The sequence below is a fragment of the Pholis gunnellus genome (genome assembly GCF_910591455.1).
Source record: "Pholis gunnellus genome assembly, chromosome: 2".
Taxonomy (NCBI): Eukaryota; Metazoa; Chordata; class Actinopteri; order Perciformes; family Pholidae; genus Pholis; species Pholis gunnellus.
The window spans coordinates 14349508-14374136 of NC_136536.1; the positions used below are offsets into that span (position 1 = coordinate 14349508).

The following is a 24629-nucleotide window of genomic DNA, read 5'->3' on the forward strand; positions in this document are numbered from 1 at the left end:
AGTTGGAGTCAGATTCTATCAGTCTGAGAATTGAATCAAAAGTTCTTGGTTTCTTTATTTGAATTCATCCACCCAGATACCAGCTGCAATAACTGGGCTTCACTTCATGCTGTAAATGGTGCATCTCTGTAGAGCGACCTACACCCTGATGTCTTTCTCTTGTTCCTTTTCCAGCATGTCCTGCTTCCTGTACATGTTCCTTTAAAATGATAAATGAACACAGTTGAATTAGACTCCTGAAATGCCAACACCGTGAGGTCGCACTGCCAGGACACAAACTTGAAGTTCATCAACAGCGACCTGCGGTCCTCAGAGACGGTCTCCTGCTGGTATAAAACCTGGTTCCTTAACCACAAGAAGTCCTTGTGTTGGTCGTAGACGGACTTTAGATGGAGGTCGAGGCTGCACTCTGGAGCCTGAGGTTGAGACAAGAGTGGTGCATTCCGATTCCTTGCCTTGAAATATGTTTTTACAAGTAAAGGTCAACAGTTATTCATCATCCTGGAGGTTACCTGAGGCTCATAATTCATAACACTCCGCCGGGTGCTGGACACAGTGGCTGTCTGATGGAGACGAGTCCAGGGTTCCTCTGTTTGGGCGATATGGGTAGGCTTATTAAATGTTCTCTGTGCAATGAGAAAGGAAAATACAAAATATTACAAAACATTGTTAGGGTGGGCCTAAAAGTACTTTATCAAAACAATAGTCAGGATCAAATGTGTCCAGTCAAACATGAAGCTTACCCGCTGCGGCCTGAAGCCGCTGAGAGTGAAGTCGTTTTCTAACTTCGGGGAGGGGAAAGGATCCCGACTCGACATATTCAATGGCATGACGAAGCACGGCAGATGCTAAACATATGCTCGTGTAATGCCGTTGTATTTGCTGTTGTTAGCCTCTATATACGAGGAACCCTGACAGAATGTTTACAACCTGGCTTCTAAGCAACCACAAACTTCCGGTTAAACCTTTTAAAAAGAAAGGTGAACGTTTCACTTGATATTAACCCAGAAGTTTAATTAATTAATTAATTAAACTGTTAGTAAGAAAAAAAAAAAAAAAAAGGTCGAAAGGGCCACCCGCTAAACCTACCAAATAATTGTATACTTTTGTTTAAACCCACCACTTTATAGGTGTGATAAGAAGCCAAATAATTTTTTCTTGAAAATTAATAGTAGGCCACAGACAACGACTCCCTGTCAAAATAATGCAAGCTAAATGCTGGTAAAATACCAGTCAGCCTATCGCGTTTCAACACTCAGCCATTAAAAGATGATTCAGAGCAAGAACAGGCACCAGAGCCAATCGCCTAACAGTGTTTGTTCACCTGTTAGGGTTCGGAGTGAAGCCACGCCTCCAGTCGCAGCACCTGAGGACTCAGGTCAACTCTCGGCTCCTCCGCCTCCATCACTTCAGGACTGACAGGAGGCGACGATGCAGCGAGGCCACCTTTTACTGTGGTTGCTTTTTGCACAAACCCATGCAGAGTTGCCCATGTGCAAAGAGGTGAGGAGATTCATATTGTTTTATTGTTAGCCATTTCTACATAGTGAATAACAACCCATCCAAAGCTAAAACTACTATGAGGGTCAGTTTAGCAATTTAATGTGTTTATTAAGGTTGGACCGGTCAAATTGCTTATGCGCAGTAGGTGGAAATGTATAAATTCACTAAGATAGGCAACATTGCTGAAAGTGTTGAAGGATGGCTGACCATAAGCCTCTCAAACAGCTTCACTGAGTCTGTATGGTTTGTCTCTAGGTTTTTAAAATAAGCACAGATAAAGAAAAGTGTACATTTAAATTCGCACACTCCCACAGTGTTGACTTTAGCAGGACTGGTAAAAGCCTTCTTCGCATATTGTGAGTTGGAAATGAACATATGCTTCGCTAGCAAGTGTTTGAATTACATTACATCGGTCACTGGCTTCAGTTCCGCTTGTTTCAGTGTTATTATGGTTATCACACACTTGTTTTACTAGAGTTTCCATATGTTACATCCTCTGCCTTTCTCTCATTGCCCTTCTGTATCTGTTTTCAATTTGCATACGTTTGATATTACTCAAAGCATTTCATTTTTATCAGCGTACTCTGAACTGCGTGTGTGGAACTAAGATATGGGAGCTGTAACTGAAAAGTTAGCACAAGAGACGTGTTGTCTTGAGATTTCAGTCTGTTGTGCTTATAGGTGATGATGATTTGGGGAGGAGATGAGTTTGTTTCCATGCCAGTCCATTGACCATGAAGCACAGCGGTCATTGTGTCCCGTTGCCTTGGTTTTCTCATGTTTGTTAAAGGAGGCGATTAAGCTACAGCACATCCCAAGCTTTACATCAGATCCTCCCACCCAAACACACATTCATCTGATGCCCCAACCACGGCTAATGTAGCAGCTCTAATTCGAAAACACAGACCCAGAGGAGTGCTGCTACTGCTGCTCTGTTTCTGTTAACTATTAATCCCACAAGGCTGTGTGGCCTTGGATAAGTCTGACTTTCCTTGGGATATTAAAGCCTGTTTTTGACAACACTGCTCAGTACTCACGACGGTGTCAGATCAACAAGAGACCCTTAAATGTTACGTCACATCCCAAATGACGTCATTACGGGTGGGACGGTGTTTGTCAGTCACCTGCTGTCAGTATCTGCAAAAGGCGTCAAAGCACGACAGACAAATACAGCATACGCTTGGCACCTGAGCTCCTACTGTCCTGCAACAACACTTAAAACTCCATGTTTACAAAAGGATTGGACTAATCAGCATTTCTCCCCCCCGTGGCTAAGTAAATAAACCCTGAAGGGAGTTGTACTGGTGCACATCCTTGATGAGTGAGATTAAGACAACAGTTGGGATGGCCCCCTGGGCAAATATGAACCGTGACTTTTATTTAGAAAAGAGGTTTGCCTGGTTTTGGAAAATAAATTCCAGAGGTATAAAACAATCTGGTGACCTCTTTTAATATTAGCCCCATTTGCTGTTCACATGCATGCTGACTTGCAGCTTAATGTATCATTAAAAGTAATTTGATGTACTTTTCCCCCAGCTGTGTGAAACTAACACCTGTGTTTTGCCCCTGCAGTCAGATTACCACTTTGAGTACACAGAGTGTGACCTACTCGAGTCACGATGGAGAGTGGCGGTTCCCAACAAAGCCAACACATGCACAGGCCTCCCAGATCCAGTCAAAGGCACTCAGTGCAGTGAGTGTCCTACTCCTATCTCACATTTTATACACTCTCTCAATCTGTGTCACAGCTTTAATGTGTAAATATTAAATTGTTGCCACACTTAATCCTCTTTATCTGTTCCTTGTTACGTTTTCCACGTCTCCATGATACATGTCCAATGTGGTTTCTTTCTTTCTTTCTTTTCCTCTTACAGCCTTCTCCTGTAGTGAGGGGGAGTTCCTCGACATGCAGTCGCAGCAATGCCAGAAGTGTGCTGTAGGTACCTACTCTCTGGGCACCGGCGTGGCCTTTGATGAGTGGGACAGCCTGCCGTCTGGTTTTGTCACCCACGGAGTGACCATGTATGGCGGGGATGACAACACTGACTGCTCCAAGTCAGTACACGCCTCACTTGTTATTTAAATAGTCTTCTCACTGTTTCGTCAAGAAGCTCATCAAACTGTTTCTGCTGCCGATGTTTCTTCAGCTCAACCTGGACACCGAAGGGTGATTACGTAACCTCAAACGCAGATGAGTGCACTGCAACGCTGTCCTATGCTGTGAGCCTGAAGAAACCAGGGACTGTGTCCTTTGAATATTTCTACCCTGACAGTAGCCTTTACTTTGAATTCTTTGTAAGTACTTTAAAATGACTGTTGATGTTGACAAAGATGGCTGATTTCTCGGGGTATATTTGCTCATCTGTGGTTCGTTTCTTACCTTGCTTTAGATTCAGAATGACCAGTGTCAGTCTACGGACTCAAAGAGCCGGTGGATGAAGACCACTGAGAACAACTTTAACAAATACAGGGTTTGTCTTGTCATTTGCTGGAGAATTCAGAATGAAACAGCTCTCAGGTTTTCTCTTTTGCTGCTTTCTCATGTTCACATTCACTCTGTGCAGGTTGAGCTTAACAGCGGCAACAATGTGCTGTATTGGAGAACCACTGCGTATACTCTGCAGGGTAGTGCTGTCAAACCCGTGCTGTTACGAAACATTGCCATCTCAGGTAGATTATCCCTATAGTGTGTCGTGTGCAGCAGTTTTAAACCGTTGTTCTCAGCTCCTTTTTCCTGTTTATGAAATTGATCGGTGGATGGTTTTCTTCCAGGGGTGGCCTTCACATCAGAGTGTTTCCATTGTAAACCTGGCACCCACAGTGCAAAAACAGGGTCTGCCCGCTGTACCCCCTGCCCTGCTGAAAGCTACTCTAACAAGGGTGCTGCCGTTTGCCACCAGTGTGAGAAAGACACATACGCAGGTATGCATGTTTGCATTTCTAACGCGTCATATCAATGATCAGCATGCTCTTTAACTCGTAGATACGTCTAAACGTACAATCATTCCGTATTTGCATCTCGGCACTCACACATGCAAGGCAGTCTGCATGCAAATACTGTATTTACTGCTGAAGTGTGTGAGGTTTGTCTGATCTCTTATCTTAATGTGAGCGGTGTGTTTTCCCGGTGTGTCCCCGCCACTTTCTCTCTGGCTCGGTTTCTATTTTTCCAGAGGCTGGTTCAGGGAGCTGCAAACCGAGACCTGCATGTACAAACAGTGACTACTTCTACACCCACACTCCCTGTGACTCTGAGGGAAAGGTAATGTAGAGAATGACATGGAGTGTGTGGAGGCAGAGTTCGTGGAGGTTTAGTAGTGGTGAACACAGGGAGAGATTTCACCTTGAAAATAGCCGGCAGCCATCTGGTGTAACTATTAGGTTTCTTTAAATATGGATTGTCTGCGCTGATTGTGTGCGGCACAGAGCATCTGGCGGCTTCGTTCATATATTCATGTCTGGCCTGTTGTGTGTCTCAGACTCAGCTCATGTATAAGTGGATCGAGCCAAAGATCTGCAGTGAAACGGTTGCAGGAGCCGTGAAGCTGCCTGCATCAGGGGAGAAGCAGACCTGTCCCCCATGTAACCCGGGTTTCTTTGTCACCAACTCTTCTACCTGTGAACCTTGCGACAAAGGTTTCTACTCAAACGGAACAGGTGCAGAATGAGTACACTCCTTTTACTCTATCTTACATGCATGCCAGACTGAGGGGCTTATTTTGTACTGACATACACTTGTTCTTACCAAAGATGTTGATCATTTTACACCACATAACAGATAATATATTAAAAAAAACGTTGTACCAAAATGACTCCCTGAGTAGCGAAAGTGTCGCTGTAAAAATCCCCAAAATTGATAAGAAATCTTGACTGCAGAGTGATACGTGTAAAGTATATAAAGCGGTCAAAAAGTTTCCATGTGCACACTCACATAATAACATTTACTCACAGCCTGTACCAACTGCCCTGTTGGCACGGAGCCAGTGGTGGGTTTTGAGTACAAATGGTGGAACACGATGCCGAGCAACATGAAGAGCGCCATCTTCCGTCAAGAGTTCGACTCTGAACACAGCACAGGTGAGAAACTCAACATTAGGCAACACAGTGCAGATTGAGAGGACAAACTCCACAGCAGTTAAAAGATAATCAACACAGTTAGAAGGAAATACTCTCAGGCACAGAACCGAAGTGTAACAGAGTTACTAAAAGAGCAAGATAGCACAACTGAACATCCGAAAAGTGATTAATCGAAACATATGTAAGATAAGGACAAAGAGAGATAGAGAGTGAAATACACAATCTCATAAAATCACCAACAAAACAGCCCCAGCGTTCGGTGTGAGGTTATTTTGTCAAACTAATATTTCCAAGGTAGAACTTAATCTACACGTTCAGACTCTATGGTACTAACTTGTGCTTTTCTTTTGCCTTATGTTTTGATGCTTTTAATGGTTTTATGTGACGCACTTTGAATTGCCTTGTTGTTGAAATGTGCTATACAAATAAACGTGCCTTGCCTTTGATCCTAATTGAAAGTGTAAGTATGTTTGAAGAGTTCTTTTAAAGAGGGCGCATGTCAGCCTGCATTACTCTGTGGTTCTCCGTTGCTCGAGGGATGTCATCAGATTGTTTCTTCATATTTATTTGTAATGACAGCATGGGAGGTGGCTGGAGAGTATGTCTACACCACCCCAAGGGATCAGGACTCAGACTACCTGATGCTCACGCTCGATGTCCCTGGATACAGGTGAAGTCAAACGTGTCTCTTAAAGGACATCTATATGCACAACATCCCAGTTGGAAACGTTGATTGACATGTCCTTTGTTTCCACAGGCTGCCTCAGTCCATGGTCGAAGACAGTGAAAGGAGTGAACTTTCTCGCATCACCTTTGTCTTTGAGACCACGTGTACAGCTGACTGCAAGTTTTACTTCCTGGTGGTGAGGGGAAATGTCCCAACATATATAGAAGGAGAGCTATCCATCAGAATGATTATGTATATGTGAGGTGAGTGTATTTCTCTGCAGGGTTCTAACCAGTGGAATAAATATGTGGTGGAGCAGTGGAAAGGCAGCAACAGCAAACAGTCATACTCCTACCTGATCCAGAGCAACAGCACCACCAGCTTCTCCTGGACTTTTCAACGAACAGAGGAACCTAACGCGGTGAGACACAATCACACATCCCCGATATCACTCTTCATCTATGACCTTCCAACAGCTTCACTCCCTCAGCCTTAAAAACATCAATTAAATAGAGTAAAGTGCTATTTGATTTAGCTCGTTTTATCCTAAAGCTTTATATTTCTTAGTAAGTGCACTTTGTGTCTGAGTTCACATATGTGTATTCTTTATACATATATACATATTGTTATAGTGTTGTCTCTGTCATTGTTTCCCTGGGTACCAGACTTTGTAATTTATAGTTTTAAAGTTTACTCAGTGACAGTCCGATTTACAGGAATTACGGGTAAGATAAAGTCTGACACATCCATTAGATTTACAAGAGGGAAAGAAGATGAAGCACTACATTTAGCAACAAATACTGTGAGTATATATTTACAAGTTATGGCTGTAAATTCCGTTTTAAATTCTCTCCAGATAATGTTATAACACATGTTTTGCCTTTGCTGATTCGTGCAGTGTTTTTGCTCTGAGAGTGAGCTTTCCCCCAGTTCTTGCACTGAACTCTAGAGGACAGTCTGGAGCTATGTGGCCACTTTGAAACTCGGCACGTAAACGACATGAAAACTGAGCAGAAAACAGGTGTAGACTTAGAAAAAAAACATCCCAAAACTTCTCCCTCAGGAGAGGAAATACAGCGCTGATGCTGCAAAGATCTTCTCCATCCACATCACCAATGTAATTGGAGGTGTGGCCTCTCAGTGTCGCCGCTGTGCCCTGAGCTCCGCTAAGGCCGGCTCCGCCTGTGTTCCCTGCCCCCTGGGTCACTACATGGTCAATGGGACTGGAGTCTGTAAGAGCTGCCCGCCGAACACCTTCATCAGGGCCGATCAGCCTGTCGGAGAGGCCGCTTGTGTTAAGTGTGGACCAAACACACAGAGAAACAAGGTAATGGAAACAAAATCCTTTCCACTGAAGAATGTCTAACTAAATATATTGATGTGTATTTGTATGCAGGGCTGTCAAGGACACATAGGTTATGTCCTTTGGGTTCATTATGGGATTTGGAGTGCTTTTACGGAATTAGAGGAGTTTACTTTCTACAAATACTCACAAATTATACACTTTGCATTGGTTTTAAAGGCTGATTTTGTTTGTTTTTTAGACACTATCTCTCCACATGTAACTGTTTCTAGTTTATAAATAAAATATCAGAGGGTGTGCAGGGGGCTTTAACAATCACTGAGGGAATAAACATTCACAGAAAATGTGATAAAATCACAAAGTTCTCCAAACCTTGACTCATGACCTGAGGATTTCTAAAACCCTGACTATGGCCCTGAATGTATCTAGATCTTTATTTGCTAAAATAAGGTTTTTATTTGGGTTTCCCTCAGCCGGTACATGAGATGAGATTATTCCACTCACTGTTAACAGACTACGTACCTCTCCTTCAGGCCCACACAGCTTGTCTCAGTGACTGTGCGTTGGACGTGCAGACAAGAGGAGGCGTGCTGCTGCACTATGACTTCTCTCCTCTGTCCAACGTCACCGGCTTCCACAGCAGCCCTCGCTTCACCAGCAAAGGCCTGAGATATGTCCATCGCTTTAATTTGGGTCTGTGTGGAAAAGAGGTGAGAAGCTGTGGTCCTGATGGCTTTTGCTTTTAGTCAAATTTAGTTTGACGTTAAAACCTGCTGTGTTTCACTTACAGGGCAGAGTACCGGCTACCTGTGTGGAAAATGTGACAGAGAGTGGGAAGGAGGTCAAAGGTTACGCCTGTCAGTCCACTGCGGTTCCCTCTGACATCAGGAGTCAAAGCATGGTGTCCACCCAGCCTTTTGTCATTGGTGACACACTCATCGGTATGGACATCTGCAGCCATCGATTGCTGTAAATGAGAGGAAATGTCTGTAAGATGTTTTTCACCAAATGTAGTCATTTGTGGAACAGTGTGTTCAAAATGTCCTGATATTAATTAAGGGGCAACACACATTATTATATACTTTGTAGTCTGCTGTGATGTAGTATTTATGTTAATTTCTTCAGTGGTTCCCATTCTAGGGTCCGGGGCCCCCACAAGCTGTCACCAGCTGAATCTAAGGGGTTCTTTGAATATTACCGGGCTCCAAAACAAGAGACATTCTGCTTAATTATGTTAATATTTTTGTACATTTTGCCAATATTAGACTCCATAGACTGAAATGTCTCAACAACCTTTAAATCGATTGCCTCGAAGATGAATCCTAAAGATTTCGGTGATCCTCTGACTTTTGCACCACCATGAGCAAATACTTTATGACCATAGACTGTAGTTTATGAGCAAATACCTACAAAACCCATGTAGGCAAATAGCCACAGTCTCAGTGGAACATTGTATTTAGTGCTAATAAGCAAATATTAGCAAGCGGACACAATAATCTAACTTGGTGAACATAGTAAACATTACACCTGCTAAACATTAGCATGTAATGTCCTCACTGGAGTTAACATTTAGCTCAAAGCACCACTACACCACAGGTTGTATCGTTATCCTGGCTGTAGACTCATATACTTTGCAGTTTATTATAATAATGTATTCATGTAGTTTTACCGGTTCACTCTTCTAAAAATGATTTGAACAAAAGTCTACAACAAGGCCACTCTTTGAATTGATTAAACGGCTCACTTCTTACAGAGATATGTACTGCTTTGTGGGGTTGCTTAAATTTGGTTGCATTTCATATATCAGATAAATATGCTGATATATGTCCTCTTATTCTGAAGGTGTGACCACCGACACGACCCTGAGTAGCATCTCGTCTCCCAAATGGCTGTTTCCCTCTGCGCCCAGCCTGCCAGATGTCATCTTCTATTACAAGTTAATAAGATCACAACTTATCATTTATTTTGTTGCATTCATCCATTGTGGTACTTTAAAATACATATAATGGTAATAATAGTAATACAGTGTATGTGATTTGATTTTAGTAATATAAAGATTTGAAGCTGGAACTTTTATCGATAGCTGAAGTAAGAAATGTAATTGAGGATCAGAAACAGTCTAAAATACATCACATTGTGGAAGTTAAGACTTCTATGTTTCCAGGTCCAGTGAGACGACTCAGGCTTGTAAACAAGGCCGGTCAGCCACCATCAGACTGAGATGCAACCCCTCAGTGACTGATAAAGACCATATCACGCTGCCAAGGTATCTTTCACTGTGACCAAGCTCAACTTTTGACCTAACAAAACGTGTCCGGACAACGTTTGATTTGACACACATACTGTGTTACAACACACACATAGCCTGTCGCATACTAAACTCTGATAATCTGAACTAAGATTGTAATACTCTCTCTTCTCTGTGTTTTTTCCTCCACAGTAACTGTTCAGAGGGGACGTGTGATGGTTGTACTTTCCACTTTCTGTGGCAGAGCCAGCATGCATGTCCACTCTGCACCAAAAACAACTACAGAGAGATTGTCAGCGCTTGCATCCAGGGAATACAGGTAGTGCTGCACAGACATGGACATATTGACAAAACATTTTTTTACCTCTTCGACCCCACAAATCCAATCACAGGTCTATCACAAACCTATGTGTTGTGTGGGGGGAAATACTTAAAAATGTATAATTGTTATAATAATTATAATCTAATAATAATATGATATTTTATGTTGTAATTTAGCCCTTTTCACTTAAGGTACTGTAAGTGTGATACTGACACAGTGAAGCACTGGAACACACAGATACACAATATTTATGTACTTTATGGGGATATTTTTGGGCGAAGAGTTAGATGAGAAGATTGATACACTCTCATGTCTGTCCGTTAAATATGAAGCTACAACCAGCAGCCTGTTAGCTTAGCATAAATAATGGAAACAGTGGGAAACAGCTAGCCTGGCTCTGTCGAGTGGTACAAAATCTGCCTCCCAACACTTCTACCGCTCATTATTCCTGTAAAGAAAATACTGAGAACCTTAGGATTCAAGTAGTTAACTGATGTGTGTGATATGTGACCAATGAAAATGTAACTGTGTGTCTGTGTGTGTTTCAGAAAACCACCTATGTGTGGCAGCAGCCATCGCAGTGTTACGGCGGAGAGTCACTACCAGCACAAAAGGTCAGCGCTTGTGTGACTCTGGATTTCTGGCTCAAGTTTGGTGTTTCCACGGGAACGATCGCCGCTGTGCTGCTCATCTGTATCAGCTGCTATTTCTGGAAAAAGACACGCAAGTGAGACCGCTGAGCTTCACATTTCCTATGATGTTTGTCGAAGCACTGATATGTCACATATACAAGATTAAAGCTAAAACCTAAGTTAATAGTTTGAAAGACGAGACTTATGTCTCTGAAATGTATGTTGACAAGATGTTATTTTTTATCATTCTCTGTCTGCAGGTTGCAGTATAAGTACTCCAAGCTGATGATGAGCTCTGGGGGTACAGAGTGTGAGCTTCCCACTGCAGACAGCTGTGCTATAATGGAGGGAGATGACGCAGAGGACGACCTCATGGACCTCACTAGGAAATCCTTCTTCACCAAAATGAGGTCCTTCTCACGAGAGGTCAGTAACCCGTTCATTCACACAGACTGAGCTACTTATAAAGCAACTTCTCATGCTTTGTGTTATTACCAATGTGTTTTCAGAGGTCATCCGATGGATTTGACTCGGTTCCACTAAAATCATCATCTTTATACCATCAAGGAGAGGAGGAAGACTCTGATGATGCTTAATTCAGAGGATGAACAAATGCTTCTACCAGAGTGCAAAGGAAGTTTCAAACTTTAGATAAACGGCTCCAGCAGACGGAGTCACAGAAGAGCGTCCATTTTATTTAGTATTATTTGTCATACGTTAGGTTGCCAGACCTAATAGTGTAATAGAAAGTCTCCATATTGGGGATATTCTGTATTTTCAAAGCATGAAGGTGTATTTCAAAATGATATGAGAACCAAACTGTGGATTAAGTTACAATTGTTGAAGATGTGTAAGACTGTGTACATGTTACATAACTGTGAGTGTGTATTTCAGTTTGTTTTTCTTTTGTTGTTTTTTATTAGGCTATTCTGTTTTTTAGTTTTTTTTTATCAGACCAGCCATCCGGTTCAGTCTTAAAATGTTATTTGGCAATATATGTATTATATTTGCTACCACCTTTGATAACCTTTTGTGCTGCACGTAAGCTTATGATACAATCTTGCTTTATTGTGACGTAAAGACATTTTCTACAATAAAGAAACCACAAATGTGCATTTCTAGAAATTAAGAGTAACCTCTAATGCTGCCGTCTGGTGCTCTTCCTAAGATCATATCACTTCAAATTGCTTATGTTATATAATACTCTGATGTTACTACTTTAAATGTGCGTATGTGTTTTAATGTGTCTTATAGAAAAGTATTTTTGTGGTTGTTTCAGTTAAGAAAAATACAAACATTGAATTTTAAATCAGGTGTACATTTGATCGATGTTTTTAATATTGAACTACAGATTGTTGAAGCTACAGTACATGTCATGATACCCATTGCAAGTCAAACATATTAACATATTAATCAAAATGTTTCTCTTTTCTGCAATTTCACGTGGAAGAATGAAAGTATTTCCCCCAAAACATTTCTTAAATATCACATCATTAAAAGCAGCGGTGGAATGTAGTTGAACATTTACTCAAGTACTGCACTCAAGTACTTTCATTAACTGCCACTTTAAACATCTACTTCACTACAATTCAGAATGAAATATTGTACTTTGTCTCCTTTTACATTCATCTGACAGCTGTAGATACTAGTTACTTTGCAGATTAATCTGAAACACACAACACTTGTAATCATCTTGTAAAATAAAATGTATAACAGTGTATAAAAGTGTCAAAAGTTAAATCCACCATGGCCATCTACAACATTTAAATGCTGTTTACACGTTAACGCATTAGTAATAAGAATCCAATAATATAACTAATGTATTACTGCAGGGCTATTCTGCTGCTATCTTTTTGTACTTCTACATCATTAAAGTTTTGAATGCAAAACGTTTACTTGTAATAGAGAATTCTACATGTTTTTCTGCCACTTGAACTCAAGTATAGGATCTTAATAATAATACCGACCCTGACTGTCGTTTTATAACTGGGCCATTCCGTCAGAAATCGATCACTTTCTGAGCTCAGCCCTTTTGATTTGAAAGGGTGGCTACTAGCGATTTGTACCAAACCTCTTTGCTCAGGACAATTTCCCCATTGTTGAAGTGGAATACTTAACAATATCCCAATGGCTTGTTGAGAATTTATTTCTGAAGCTGCTTTTCAGTCGGGCAAGAACTTTACCAGGCAATAGGACTCCTCAATACTATGAACCTATTTCCAGGACGAGGTCATGGCACAGCAGTTCTTATGCAACAACTGAAATAGAAGATCCGATCACACTTGAAGACACTTTGTCTTGACCTTTGATGAAATCAAAGGCTATGTCACAGTTCAGTATGCCAGAGACTGGTGGCTTGGTGCTGTCTGTTATGTTCATGTAGCTTTATTTTATATAAATAAGTATGAGAGGGATGCCCTTTTTTTATTAATCACCTGCCCTCCCAAATGTCTGTGCACGGCCCTGTAAGACATCCTGATCAACTCCTGGTTGATTTGGGGTGATGTGCTCTCAATAGGGATCCACAGTATCAGGCAACACACATTTATAGGCCTACTCAGAAGTCTGTTATTGCTCACTTGATAGCAGGCACACCAGACAAACTTGAAGAGATGTAAATAAGTATCTATCTAAAATGAATACACATCAGAGTTTGAGCAGTTTTTGAAGTTTTAGTGACAAAAAAAATCACCCAATTTAACAGAAATGTTGAACTTGTGTATTACCTTGTTTGATAGCTTTCTGATGATAAAAACCAAAATACTGTGATGTTTTTTTTTTAGACGATATCTTTGTCATGGGTCAACTTTGAGTCTTCTTTGATTTGGTGCTTCTTGTTGATTCTAACACTGTCTCATAAAGATGACATGTTGGGAAAATGCAATTGATTTCTGACGCATTGCCCTTCTACGATTTTGACTATTTGTTTCCGAGGTATCGCATTGCTAACGTTTGCACCTGAACGCAGCACGGAATTCAGTTTCTGTCGTTTCGTAAGGTCCCATTGTTTTCTCTCGCGAGACTTGGCGACGTGTTGCAAGCGGGGTGAAATCTCGGGAGCTGTCTAAAGGCGAGCGGAGAGAGGAACAAACAGCGTGAAGATTTAAAAACGTACATTTAGCAGACCGTGACTCAGTCGGTGCAACATTACGCAAAGAGGCAGCACCGTAACTTTCGATTCGTTAAAGTTCTCCAACGACGGGACGCGTTTACTTTAGCTTCACTTCTTGTAACTTTGGGGAAAGTTTAGCTGCACGGCTCGGAGGACCCAGAAAGTCGAGTCGGTGGTCGGCTGTTGGTTCTGCAGGAATGTCGCAGAAAGAAAGACCCAAGTTTTATCGGGAGGAGGTCAACAAGACAATATGGGAAGTCCCGGAGCGCTACCGAAACCTGTCCCCGGTGGGCTCTGGCGCCTACGGATCCGTGTGGTAAATGACTTTATGTGTTTGTGGAGCCTCGTAGTCTCCTAAACTTAACCTCCATTCATTTAGACGAGGCCTGTGCTGCAGAGGCTAAAGTTAGGTTAGCTCGTCCTGATTGTTAGCTAGCAAGGTGGAGCCACGATGTTCCTTCACACAAGAAAACTTGTTGACCTGTTATCTGTCTCTTGTCAAACTCGTTTTTAACCTCTCCAACTGCTTATATGTTCACGCAAGCTTCTCACTCACAGTTAACGATGAACCGTGTCTTTATCGGATCAGTGTGCACGTTAACATCACAGAATTGACTAATCGATCGGTATTTATGATTAAGTTACACGGTGCAACTGCAGATTCTGGTCCCAGAGGCCACATTATGGATTTTTGAGGGTTTAATTTACATTATTAGTTTAAAATCCCACCTACAGGTGACGTAATCCGAGTAAAGTTGAGATGAGGTTCACAGATAATGTTGTTGTTTGGTGCTGATGTGTTTGATCTCGAGAACACATATTACATACACTTTAAATATGGATGATGTGACAATATTTCTACTATGTGTGCTTTCATATAATCATTCAACATAATCTGATGCTCGCAAACATTACTAGTAGTGTTGAGTCAAAAAGAGAGATGCTGATCATTTCATGAAAACAATAGTAAACTATAAACATTTTTGATTGTTCTGTAGATTAATAGTTATCTAGTAAGGAACAAACATCTGCTTCCAGCCACTTAAATGTAAGGATTTATTGCGTTTCTGTTTTATTTAATTGAAAATTTCGGTTTTTCAGATATTTTATTGACCAAATGATAATCGCAATTGTAAAAAAAAATAAGAGACTGATAATGAATTTTTATTTGCAGCCCTAGTACAGATGGTTGTCCAATAAGACGGCTAACTTTCCTGTTCATACAAATCCCAAATGATAATTAGTCTGATGAAAATATCAATAACGTTTCCAGCCTTCATGAAAACACCTTTTAGGCAGCTCTAAAGTGAATGTGTTTACTAAGGATGAACTGTTTTGCAGCACAGATTCATTTGCATTCACAGGGGAGATGGGATCGTGCCTCTTGATTTTTATTTTATTTTTTAGAAGACCTATCAGCTGGTGAGGTGGATTCCCTTAATGCTGCATTCGGGGTGAAAGTGTATGCTTTCATATGATAGACCCTTTGCATTGGTCTGGTGATTAAATACGTTGAAACTATCTAGGACACAACATGGTCAGCGGCACACTTGATTTAGTGGGCAGATGTTTGTTTTGCAAATGGAAGCGGACAGCTGTGCTGTTGCTGGGCAATAGGATAATCTGTTGCTGGTCAGATTACTGTTTGCCCACCAGTGCATTGACTGTGATTGCTTTTTTCTTCTCCAAACAGTACACTGGCCTATAATGTCAGTGTTTAAGTTTACTGTGAACCCGTTAACCCTGTGATTAATGGACAACCTGCTTTACCTACTGAGCCACAATATTAGCCAGATCAGGAATAACTGCGCCTGAAAATGCATATCACATGACCATTCACTCACACCAGGCATGTGCGTGCTGGTCGCAATGTGCTCCAGTAAAAGCTGGCCTCCTGCACATGTAGGCGGTCGTAGCGTTACAATATGCAGAATTTAACTGCACAATAGCTGCTTGCATAGACAACAAGGTCAGCAACGCCTGTAATTATCCATGTTGCAATTAACCTCAGGTAGTCGAGCCTGATGTTTGTTTTCCTCCGTGAAAGGATTACATGAAAAGGGTTTGACATATCAGGGAAGGACAAGCCGTGACTCTATGGAGAAGCGAACATCGGTTTCTGCACCAATGTTTCAAAGGTTTCCGTTTCTGCCCGTCCAAACTAATGCGCAACCCTGGAGTTTTCAAACTAAAACCAGCTAAAGTCAGCAGCTTTTTCAAACATCTCCGTTTCAGCGTTTCTAAAGCACAGCACTGTGTACACTGGGTAGAAAGACGGCTTAGTTGAGGAAAACGTATCTGAGTGGATGTGGCCTGAGAATATGGTTAGGTGAGCTGAGCAGGAGGAAGTGTCGGGTTTGGCTGAGAGACAGTCGGCCTTTAAGAGTGCAGGACAGACTGCAGGCAGGCCTGCTCCCAATCTGCTGAGAGATGACATTTTCTGCTGATGTCGCCCTTTTCTGCAACCTTAGGCAGCTCTTTCTGCACATAATTTGGTTTTGAGAGCAAACTGTTTTTCTCATCTGCCTAAAAAATGACACGCTTGCTTTTTTATTTTAAGCTCATGTCTGGTGTGTTGATTTTCACAACATGTAGATTATATTCTTTATATATAAGTTCAAGCTGACAAAAAGTGTGATTAACATTACAGTGACCAGTGTGTTATTGCTGATGAGATTCAAGCTTACAGGTTTTTTTCCCCCCCCATAGTTCTGCATATGACATGAAGATTGGTATGGAGGTAGCTGTGAAGAAGCTCTCTCGGCCATTTCAGTCCATCATCCATGCCAAGAGAACGTACAGAGAGCTGCGGTTGCTGAAGCACATGAAACATGAAAATGTGAGCGGACTTGTTTCTCTTCCCCTTTTTATCGTGTCAGATGATGAACAGTCATAAACAACAAAGTTGTTTTACTTGCTTATGCAACGCCACCCAATGCGTTTGCTTATTATGTTTCCTATTTACTTATAAAAAAGTTTTTTGTTGCTTCCCATTGTTGTTCTCTGTTTTGTTAACTCTGCATTGGTCATGTGTTTGCAGGTGATTGGCCTCCTAGATGTCTTCAGCCCCGCTACTAGTCTGAAGGAATTCACTGATGTGTAAGTCGAATGTGTTCCCATGTTCACCCTCAGCAACATTTGTGCGCGATTTAGAAACGGTGTTCAACAAACTGCAGCCTTTAGTTTTGCAGCAGCAGACAATCCTAGCTGTGGCTGGGAAGCACCTGGAGACCGGCCAGCTGACTAAACACACTGGAACATTGCTTAGACTGTAGACACTCTGTTAGTTATTCACCAGAGTTATTTCACCACCAGCTTCCTCCTCTTTGTTTCCTGCTTTCTGGCTTAGTGAAAACCATTGCTGTCAAACAGGTAGTTATTGTTTAGGGATGTTACAGTTTGTTAAAAATGGGAAGTGGACAGCTAGACGGTGACTAAATCCTCAATAGAGCCGCCTCCCCGTCATGTGTGGAATGTCTCCCTCTCTTCTCTGCACACTGAGGGACTTGTCTCAAGATCAAATTGTGACGGATTTCAGTCAACACCCGACATAAGAATGTGTCTCAACTAAATACATGGAGTCAGATCTCACTTATGATTTCATATTTGATATATTCCTGTATGGAAAATGATCCCTCAAGATTTGACTCATCCTGCTCCAACTATTTTGGAGCAGTTTGGGAGTGGGCTGTGTCGCACTTGCTTCATGTCGGAGGCCTTGCTCAACAGCGTGGAGAGGTTTATTTCTAATACCAAACATGCAAGGAAGCAGGCTGCAGACATCGACAGCCGGGGCTGATGCAGAGAAGTGAATTATGACTCAGTCATGTCCCTGAATAGCCTCTCTCCCGTGCAGCTTGTCTGCATGGTCCTTTCTAAGTTTACATGACAATGTCATGAAAGTGATGGAAGGAGAAGTATCTCTGTGAATGTTTTTTTTTTTAAATAGGGAATTTTACACTTCAAAGTCTGCGTAGCGTTCATGAGGAGTACGACTGCATATGTGAACAGAGTTGTATGAAGCCCTTTGTGACTCCAGATGGAGCTGCGCAAAGTTTGATAAACTGCCTCAAGTGATGTCACTTGATGTCACTTGAGGCAGTGTCTGTTGAGGCTGAAGACTATAAGTTTGAAAATTAAACAAATCTGTCCGTTAGGAGTTAGAAATGAGTGATCTTTATTCGTTGTGTAGGTTTTGTTTTATACATTTTTGATGTTCGGATATTCTGTTTTCTTTGTTTTGTGTTTTTACCCCTCTGGGTGACATTAACATAAATCAAAGTGGATCAATAATTTGCAGAGAGACATACTTGAACTTCTTCCTCATACTGTGAGCAGCAAATGAAGAGTCGCCACCAGATTAGCATAATGTCATGGATGACTGAAGGCCATGCAGCATCACACATGCAGGTTGTGTGTGAGACTGAGCTCTTGTAATTAGAAGGAAAAGAGGGGCAGAGTAAAGGTGGGTGGTGTGGAGCTTCTCTTACACTACATGGACGAGTAAATGCTGAGTCACGGTCTGTCATGGGGAAATGAGGATCTCTTCATCCGAACATCTGCTGGAAAGTTGAAAACGTTCTGAATGCATTATGATATCCAGGAAAAATCTCAGATATGCAGGTGCTTTAAGTATGGCTCCCCTTGGCTCTAAAAATACCGACTGAGTCACAGCGCTGTGGTAAGGCTCCTCGGAGCTCCTGTTTCTATAGGAGAGAGGAAAACAGAGGTCACTATTTATATCCCCTTATTTTTCCAAGGCGGGTGAACTTTGGAGAGTGACTGTGTCCCTGTTTGCTGCTGAGAACTGGTTCCAGTGTAACCAGGTGCTATTTTAAGGCCTCGCTCTCTGTGCTCTGTGAGAAGAGAAGAGTATTCATGAAGTGGGGTATTTGGTTGAGCAGCAGACTGACGGAGCAGCACATGGCTTTGTGTACTTTGGCTGCAGCTCTCGCCTTCCTTCACAAGTGCCCGTTTGGGCCCTTTAAACAACTCCGGGATTAGATTTGAGTTATCCACTAATGCAGCTCCATTAAGCCCATTTATGTGGGCGTGTTGTTAAGTGACGTTTCATTTGTGCAGGGCTCGGCCTTTCAGTGCCTCTGAAAAGAAGTGAGGGTGAAAAGAAGCAGCAGCTAAACCGGTTTAAGCTCACATAACCATATGGGAGTTTTAGATTGCAAACAAACAATGGAAAAGAAGTTTGAAGTGCAAATATTTTCATTTATCCATCTGGCTTATTATGAAATGAGAAAACATTGACATGCCTTCTGATATTTGTGTCCGTTTCTGCTTTTGTGATTGGCAGGTATCTTGTGACTCACTTAATGGGGGCGGATCTCAACAACATAGTGAAATGTCAGAAACTCACAGATGACCATGTGCAGTTCCTCATATACCAGATCCTCAGAGGGTTAAAGGTGAGCGTTTAGAGAAACGGCTGTTTGTTTGCCAAGAGTTAGATGAGCAGACTGATACCACACCCAGGTATGAGAGTATTAATGATCTCATCCAACTCACCGCAAGAAAGCAAAGGAGCTGCCTCTGACATTACATGTTGTGGAAAATCAATACACCTTTAAACTGACGATGTCATTTAATGCACACGATCTCTTCCATCTCTCTACAGTACATCCACTCAGCAGACATCATTCACAGAGTAAGTGCCATGTTTGTGTGTTTGTCTGACAAATGTCACTGTGTCTCTGTCCCTCATCAAATTTACAAAAAACAGGGTGTCCGGGTTTATGACATCTTGGTCCTGTGCCTTGTACAAACACTGAAGGCAAGTCATAAACGGGACCTTTTACTTTTACATGGCGTTAATGATGTAAGGCTTCCATTCTAATGTTAACGAAGGGACAGATTTGTTTTCAATCATGAAACGTAGAGATTAAGATTTCCGGTGTTAGAATTACACTGAGTTACATTTTGGCTTTTGTTTTTTCAGGATTTGAAACCGAGTAATCTGGCGGTGAATGAAGACTGTGAGCTGAAGGTCAGTGAACAGCTGCTCGCATGTAAAACATGAACAAAAAACATGTAAACGTGAGTCCCCAACTGTTTTACAAACAAACTGTTTTTTTTGCACTTCAATTGCTCCCAGATTCTGGACTTTGGTTTGGCGCGGCACACTGACGATGAGATGACCGGCTATGTGGCCACTCGTTGGTACCGCGCCCCCGAGATCATGCTGAACTGGATGCATTACAACATGACAGGTAGATGGTATTTAAATGATCTTCCCCAGTGACTTGTTTTCACTTAATACGTCATCATCTTAATGCTTGTGTTGCTGCTTTTCTGTGTTTCAGTTGATATTTGGTCAGTGGGCTGCATAATGGCAGAACTTCTCACTGGAAAAACTCTGTTTCCTGGAACTGACCGTATCCTTTTCATTTGAGAGCACAGCATGTTAGGAGCTCTAACAGCTGGAGACACTCTGAGACGTCATTTGCATTACAAATCAAACGGGTTAAATGCACATCTTCATAGTTGTGGAAGTACTGATTTGTGATGTTTATCGCCAGTGCAGCAGTAGAGACTGATCTGCAATGCTTGTTTCTGTTGGAACATGATCCTGCCTGAGGCGTTTTTAGTATTAGAACTGTAACACACACACACACACACACACACAGTACCTGTTTTCACACTTCCCTCTGGCTTGACACATGCCCTTTACTGCAATGTTTCCACTGGCGTGCTTTAACTCTTCCTACACCGTCAGTATGCATCGTTGGCTCCGGTCCACTCTCTGCCTGCACCCCTGCCAGTATTTGCACGGACCTATCAATCTTTGCTCAAGATTAAGTTTATCTTTCTCCCCCCCTGGTTGTAAGTTAAGTGTACAACAGGGGGCTGTCTGCTGCCTCCACCTTTTTTTGTTTTTTGTAACTTGTTCGCAGATTACGTTTCAAATACTTTCTCTAACCTGTGCAAACTTGCCTGCAGTTTTTTTTTCTTTTCTTTTGCCTCATCTCATGTGTGAAATATCAAGTAAACATAGTGTGAAAGTTTATATCGAAGATGTTCTTTTTAAGTGGCACAAGTTTCACAAGAAGGATGAAGACTAACGGGTCAGATTACAAGTTCTGCCATGTCCAGTATCTGGTCTTCCTTTACCGTGTGCCGGTAGACATTGATCAGTTGAAGCTAATCATGCTGCTCGTCGGAACACCAGGGCCCGAGCTCTTGATGAAAATATCTTCAGAGTCTGTGAGTTCAAAAAGACACCCAAGGTTTTTCCTCTAACCAGTTTTCTGCTCTGAACTCTTTTGTGCAATAACTTGGAGTATCTGCTGCCTAACTGACGGCATGTTTTCCAGCCTTCAGCTTTGTGGTTTTGAGACTTTCTTTTTTTCCATTGGGTGAATTAAGTTTTGTCTGTCATGATCTCATCGTGACACCGGTGATTGAGCTCTGCCTTCTACTGATTGACTGTAATGCAAAGTATTGTGTTGTGTCTTTCCTCTAAATCTCAACTTTTATTGTCACATTTTGCTTCGAAGCTTGAAGTTTGCTTTTCAACATAACATTGTAGTGCATCTAGAAGTTTAGTCGCACAGTGTTCGATTGAAAAAGCAGCTTCTTAACTTACTCTGCTCTGTCGCTATACTGCCCTTGACACAAGCTTCATAGATATAAACCAGCTTCAGCAGATAATGCGTCTAACAGGAACGCCCCCAGCACCTCTAATAAACAGGATGCCCAGCCATGAGGTGAGCCACAGTTACTTTCTTTAGACCAGACAGTAAGGCCGGGCGGGAGGACAGTCGGACATACTGACGTAACTTTCTCTTTGCTTCTAAAGCGACACAGCTGTTGGCTTCATATCCTATATTTATCCAGAGTGTTGCCCCCCAAAATGGTTCCATACTTAACCGTAATATTTGGTGCCAAGATTGAACTCTGTTCATCTTTATTCAACTTAAATTGTCTTAAGTGATAAGGCAATGAAGGTGGCCACACTGATGAAAGCAGTGGGGTGTAAGGAGCAGCACGGCCACCAGGGCTCACTACCAGGGATTTAGGAGTTTAGTTTAATCCCGGTAATTGTGCATCTGACATGCTCGCTGCATGAGATTGTGATTACCAGAAGTGTCTCTGAACTTGTGTGGTGAAGGCATTTGTGTGCTTGCCATTGTACCCTGGTAGCGTTAAACATGCACACTGTGCTGTAGCTAGGCTTACTGTTGGTGATACTGTGGTTACTAACAGCACTTTCTGTATGAAAGTTGCTTTGTTCTGTGGGTTTCTTTCTTTTTTTTGTTGCACATTTCTTAAAACTTGCTGTCCTGCTTCTCTCAATATGTTTTTGTGTTATTTATGTTAATTTTCATTCCAAATGATAGAATAATTTGCAACCTTAATTTTTATTTCTTTTTACAGGTTATTTGGGGCTCATTAATACCAGTTTTTAATTTAAAAAAAAAGTCTTAGGTTTTAATGAATGTAGTTTGGTTATTGAAAAAGGTCATTTTTCTTTGACACCTTGCTGTTGTGAGGCTGTTAGAGGTATTTGATACAGTGTGGTCATAAATAGATATAAATGTAAGAAGTGAGCAGTACTTACTTGATGCAGGTGGATACATTGAACAGAATCGGTAGCATAAAAAACATATGTGAGCATTACGAAACAGACGGTAGTGAATGTAGGCAACATGTTGCTGCCGGTAGGAGCTGACATTGGATTTCCTTTATGCATTTTTGCAGGCCAGAAACTACATCAGTTCCTTGGCAAACATGCCCAAGAGGAACTTTGCTGATGTGTTCATTGGTGCCAACCCACAAGGTAATACAAGACATGTGATGTATTGTGTTGTGGTGCCAGCTCTGCAAAACTGCAATTAATATATAAACTCCAATAAATAGTTTTGGCTTTTGTTTGTGAGTGATATTAGTTTAAAATATACTTTGGTCAAAACTTTAAAAAGCTACATGACAGGATATATCTTAGACGGTGTGAGATTTAGCTCTGTTCCCATGTTGACATGTTCTTAAAGCTGTGGATCTTCTGGAGAAAATGCTGGTTCTGGATACAGACAAGCGGATAACAGCGTCCGAGGCTCTGGCTCACCCCTACTTCGCTCAGTACCACGACCCAGACGACGAGCCTGAGGCCGAGCCGTACGACCAGAGCTTTGAGAGCCGCGAGCTGGAGATCGAAGAGTGGAAACGTACGTCACTATTCTACACAAAAATATCCAATACTGTAAAAAAACAACAACAACAAAGAAGCATGTTCAAGTATCGGTGTATGCCGTACTGACCGTATAGAATCCCGGATATGTTTTGAACATTTCTTTTTTCCATTTCTTGCAGGATTAACCTACGAGGCGTTGTGTACTTTTGAGCCACCTGTCTTTGACGACGACATGGAGTAACGATACCCACATCGAGTCCTGCCTCCGACAATTTGTAACAACCCCGAACATGTTCATTAGTGCAGTTATTATTTTTATTTATGAACCACTAATGTTGATGGACTGTTGCTGGGAAATGGCAATTCTTGCCGATAGCTGAAATCATTTTATAGTCTTCAACTACTATTATTATTATTTTTTAAACGTAGACTTTGATGACTCGTCACTGTGACACTGAGATGCTGAATCACCTGGACCTATAGCTGTGCTACTTTGTGTTTTTAAATTGACTATTGAATAACTTATGAATAAGCTTGTGTCTATCAATTGAAAAAGGAATATGCTCGTCTACCACTCTCCCTGCCAAGCTGTCACAAACAGCACCGAGTCCCATGAATTTGTAAAATGATTCAGTTGTCATAATGGTTCCTATATTTAACACGACGTAACTCTGAAGGGTTTCATATTGACAGAAGTAGTTTTAATGTTTTTTAGGTATTTGAGAATGTGCCTGCTCTGTGTAGTCGCTGACCTTCAGTGCTCACCAATGGAATTTCACACATTTTAATGTTTATTTTGATAGTTTAGATGCTCTGTGAGACTCTTATACATATTTTGGCTACACGGGGAAATCTGAGCCGTCGCTGTTTAAGGACAGTGCTATTCAACAACAAACAATATTCATGGGTACACTACTCAAAACGATGTAAATATCTGTGCGTTCTTTTTTTAATCTGATTTTATCTTAGCTTGTGAAGCAATCACTTTTATTGTGTACATCAGTTAAAATCGTTGTGTGCGTTTGCGAGAGTGTTGTTGTTGGTTTACAGGAATTAAATAGTGTCATGCGAAAACTTCTAATAGAAATACTGCTTAAATGTGTAAAAGAGGGATGTCCGATGTATTTATACTTTGTGGAGGTGGTATTTATGAACAACAATTGAAAGATCCCTCAAACTATTTTCAGTCCAGCAGAGTAACTTCTATCTTCAGTCCTTTGTTTAACAAAATAAAGACTTATTTTTAAGAGACCTAGGTTCTTTTATTTCCTTTTTTCCTAACATGTTTTGTATCACCAATGCCAATCCTTGATTGATGTGAATGGTTTGACCAAGAGGACAATGACATGCACATTTATTTAGCATTTTGACAATTCATAATGTTACCACATTTACTTAATGGATATTCTGACTTTCTCTCAAGCACCTATGATGATGACTTGGGCAGTATCTGTTCTGTTCATGAGCAAAGTACTGATATCCAGAAAAACTACTAAATATAACTGAAAAACTTTAGATTGGCTGTTCAATTGCAAACATGAAAGACAAAAAAAACAACTTAGTTTTTTGCTTTTTGAAGAAGTCTTGAGTGCACAAGATGCTGACAAACTTATTCTAAAATCA

At 41.4% G+C, this 24629-nt stretch overlaps 3 protein-coding genes across 4 annotated transcripts; 2 read left to right on the top strand and 1 right to left on the bottom strand.

The window, feature by feature from the left end:
• Positions 1-138: 138 nt before the first annotated feature.
• cfap276 (cilia and flagella associated protein 276) lies at positions 139-818 on the bottom strand (the record flags this gene model as incomplete). Its single annotated transcript, XM_079176153.1, has 4 exons — positions 139-199; positions 250-416; positions 498-626; positions 744-818. 4 exons carry the CDS (start codon positions 816-818, stop codon positions 139-141), a joined length of 432 nt encoding a protein of 143 aa, XP_079032279.1.
• A 605-nt stretch (positions 819-1423) lies between these two features.
• Positions 1424-12593, top strand: elapor1 (endosome-lysosome associated apoptosis and autophagy regulator 1). Its single transcript, XM_079169250.1, has 22 exons — positions 1424-1503; positions 3076-3196; positions 3378-3558; positions 3651-3798; positions 3894-3974; positions 4068-4173; positions 4276-4425; positions 4677-4765; positions 4983-5160; positions 5455-5580; positions 6160-6250; positions 6338-6443; positions 6531-6668; positions 7311-7574; positions 8084-8260; positions 8341-8491; positions 9393-9486; positions 9715-9816; positions 9991-10117; positions 10669-10847; positions 11013-11178; positions 11262-12593. The coding sequence occupies exons 1-22, from the start codon at positions 1432-1434 to the stop codon at positions 11346-11348; spliced, it is 2934 nt and encodes a 977-aa protein (XP_079025376.1). The 5' UTR covers positions 1424-1431; the 3' UTR covers positions 11349-12593.
• A 1206-nt stretch (positions 12594-13799) lies between these two features.
• mapk14a (mitogen-activated protein kinase 14a) lies at positions 13800-24257 on the top strand. Of its 2 annotated transcripts, none has more exons than XM_079171317.1 (12): positions 13800-14180; positions 16574-16703; positions 16905-16963; positions 19173-19284; positions 19494-19523; positions 19815-19862; positions 19971-20085; positions 20179-20250; positions 21000-21079; positions 22577-22655; positions 22867-23040; positions 23186-24257. In XM_079171317.1, the coding sequence occupies exons 1-12, from the start codon at positions 14062-14064 to the stop codon at positions 23245-23247; spliced, it is 1080 nt and encodes a 359-aa protein (XP_079027443.1). In that variant the 5' UTR covers positions 13800-14061; the 3' UTR covers positions 23248-24257. The 2 variants fall into 2 exon arrangements, with proteins under 2 accessions (XP_079027443.1, XP_079027444.1); XM_079171318.1 differs by lacking the exon at positions 21000-21079 and adding an exon at positions 21503-21582.
• The last annotated feature ends 372 nt before the right edge of the window (positions 24258-24629 follow it).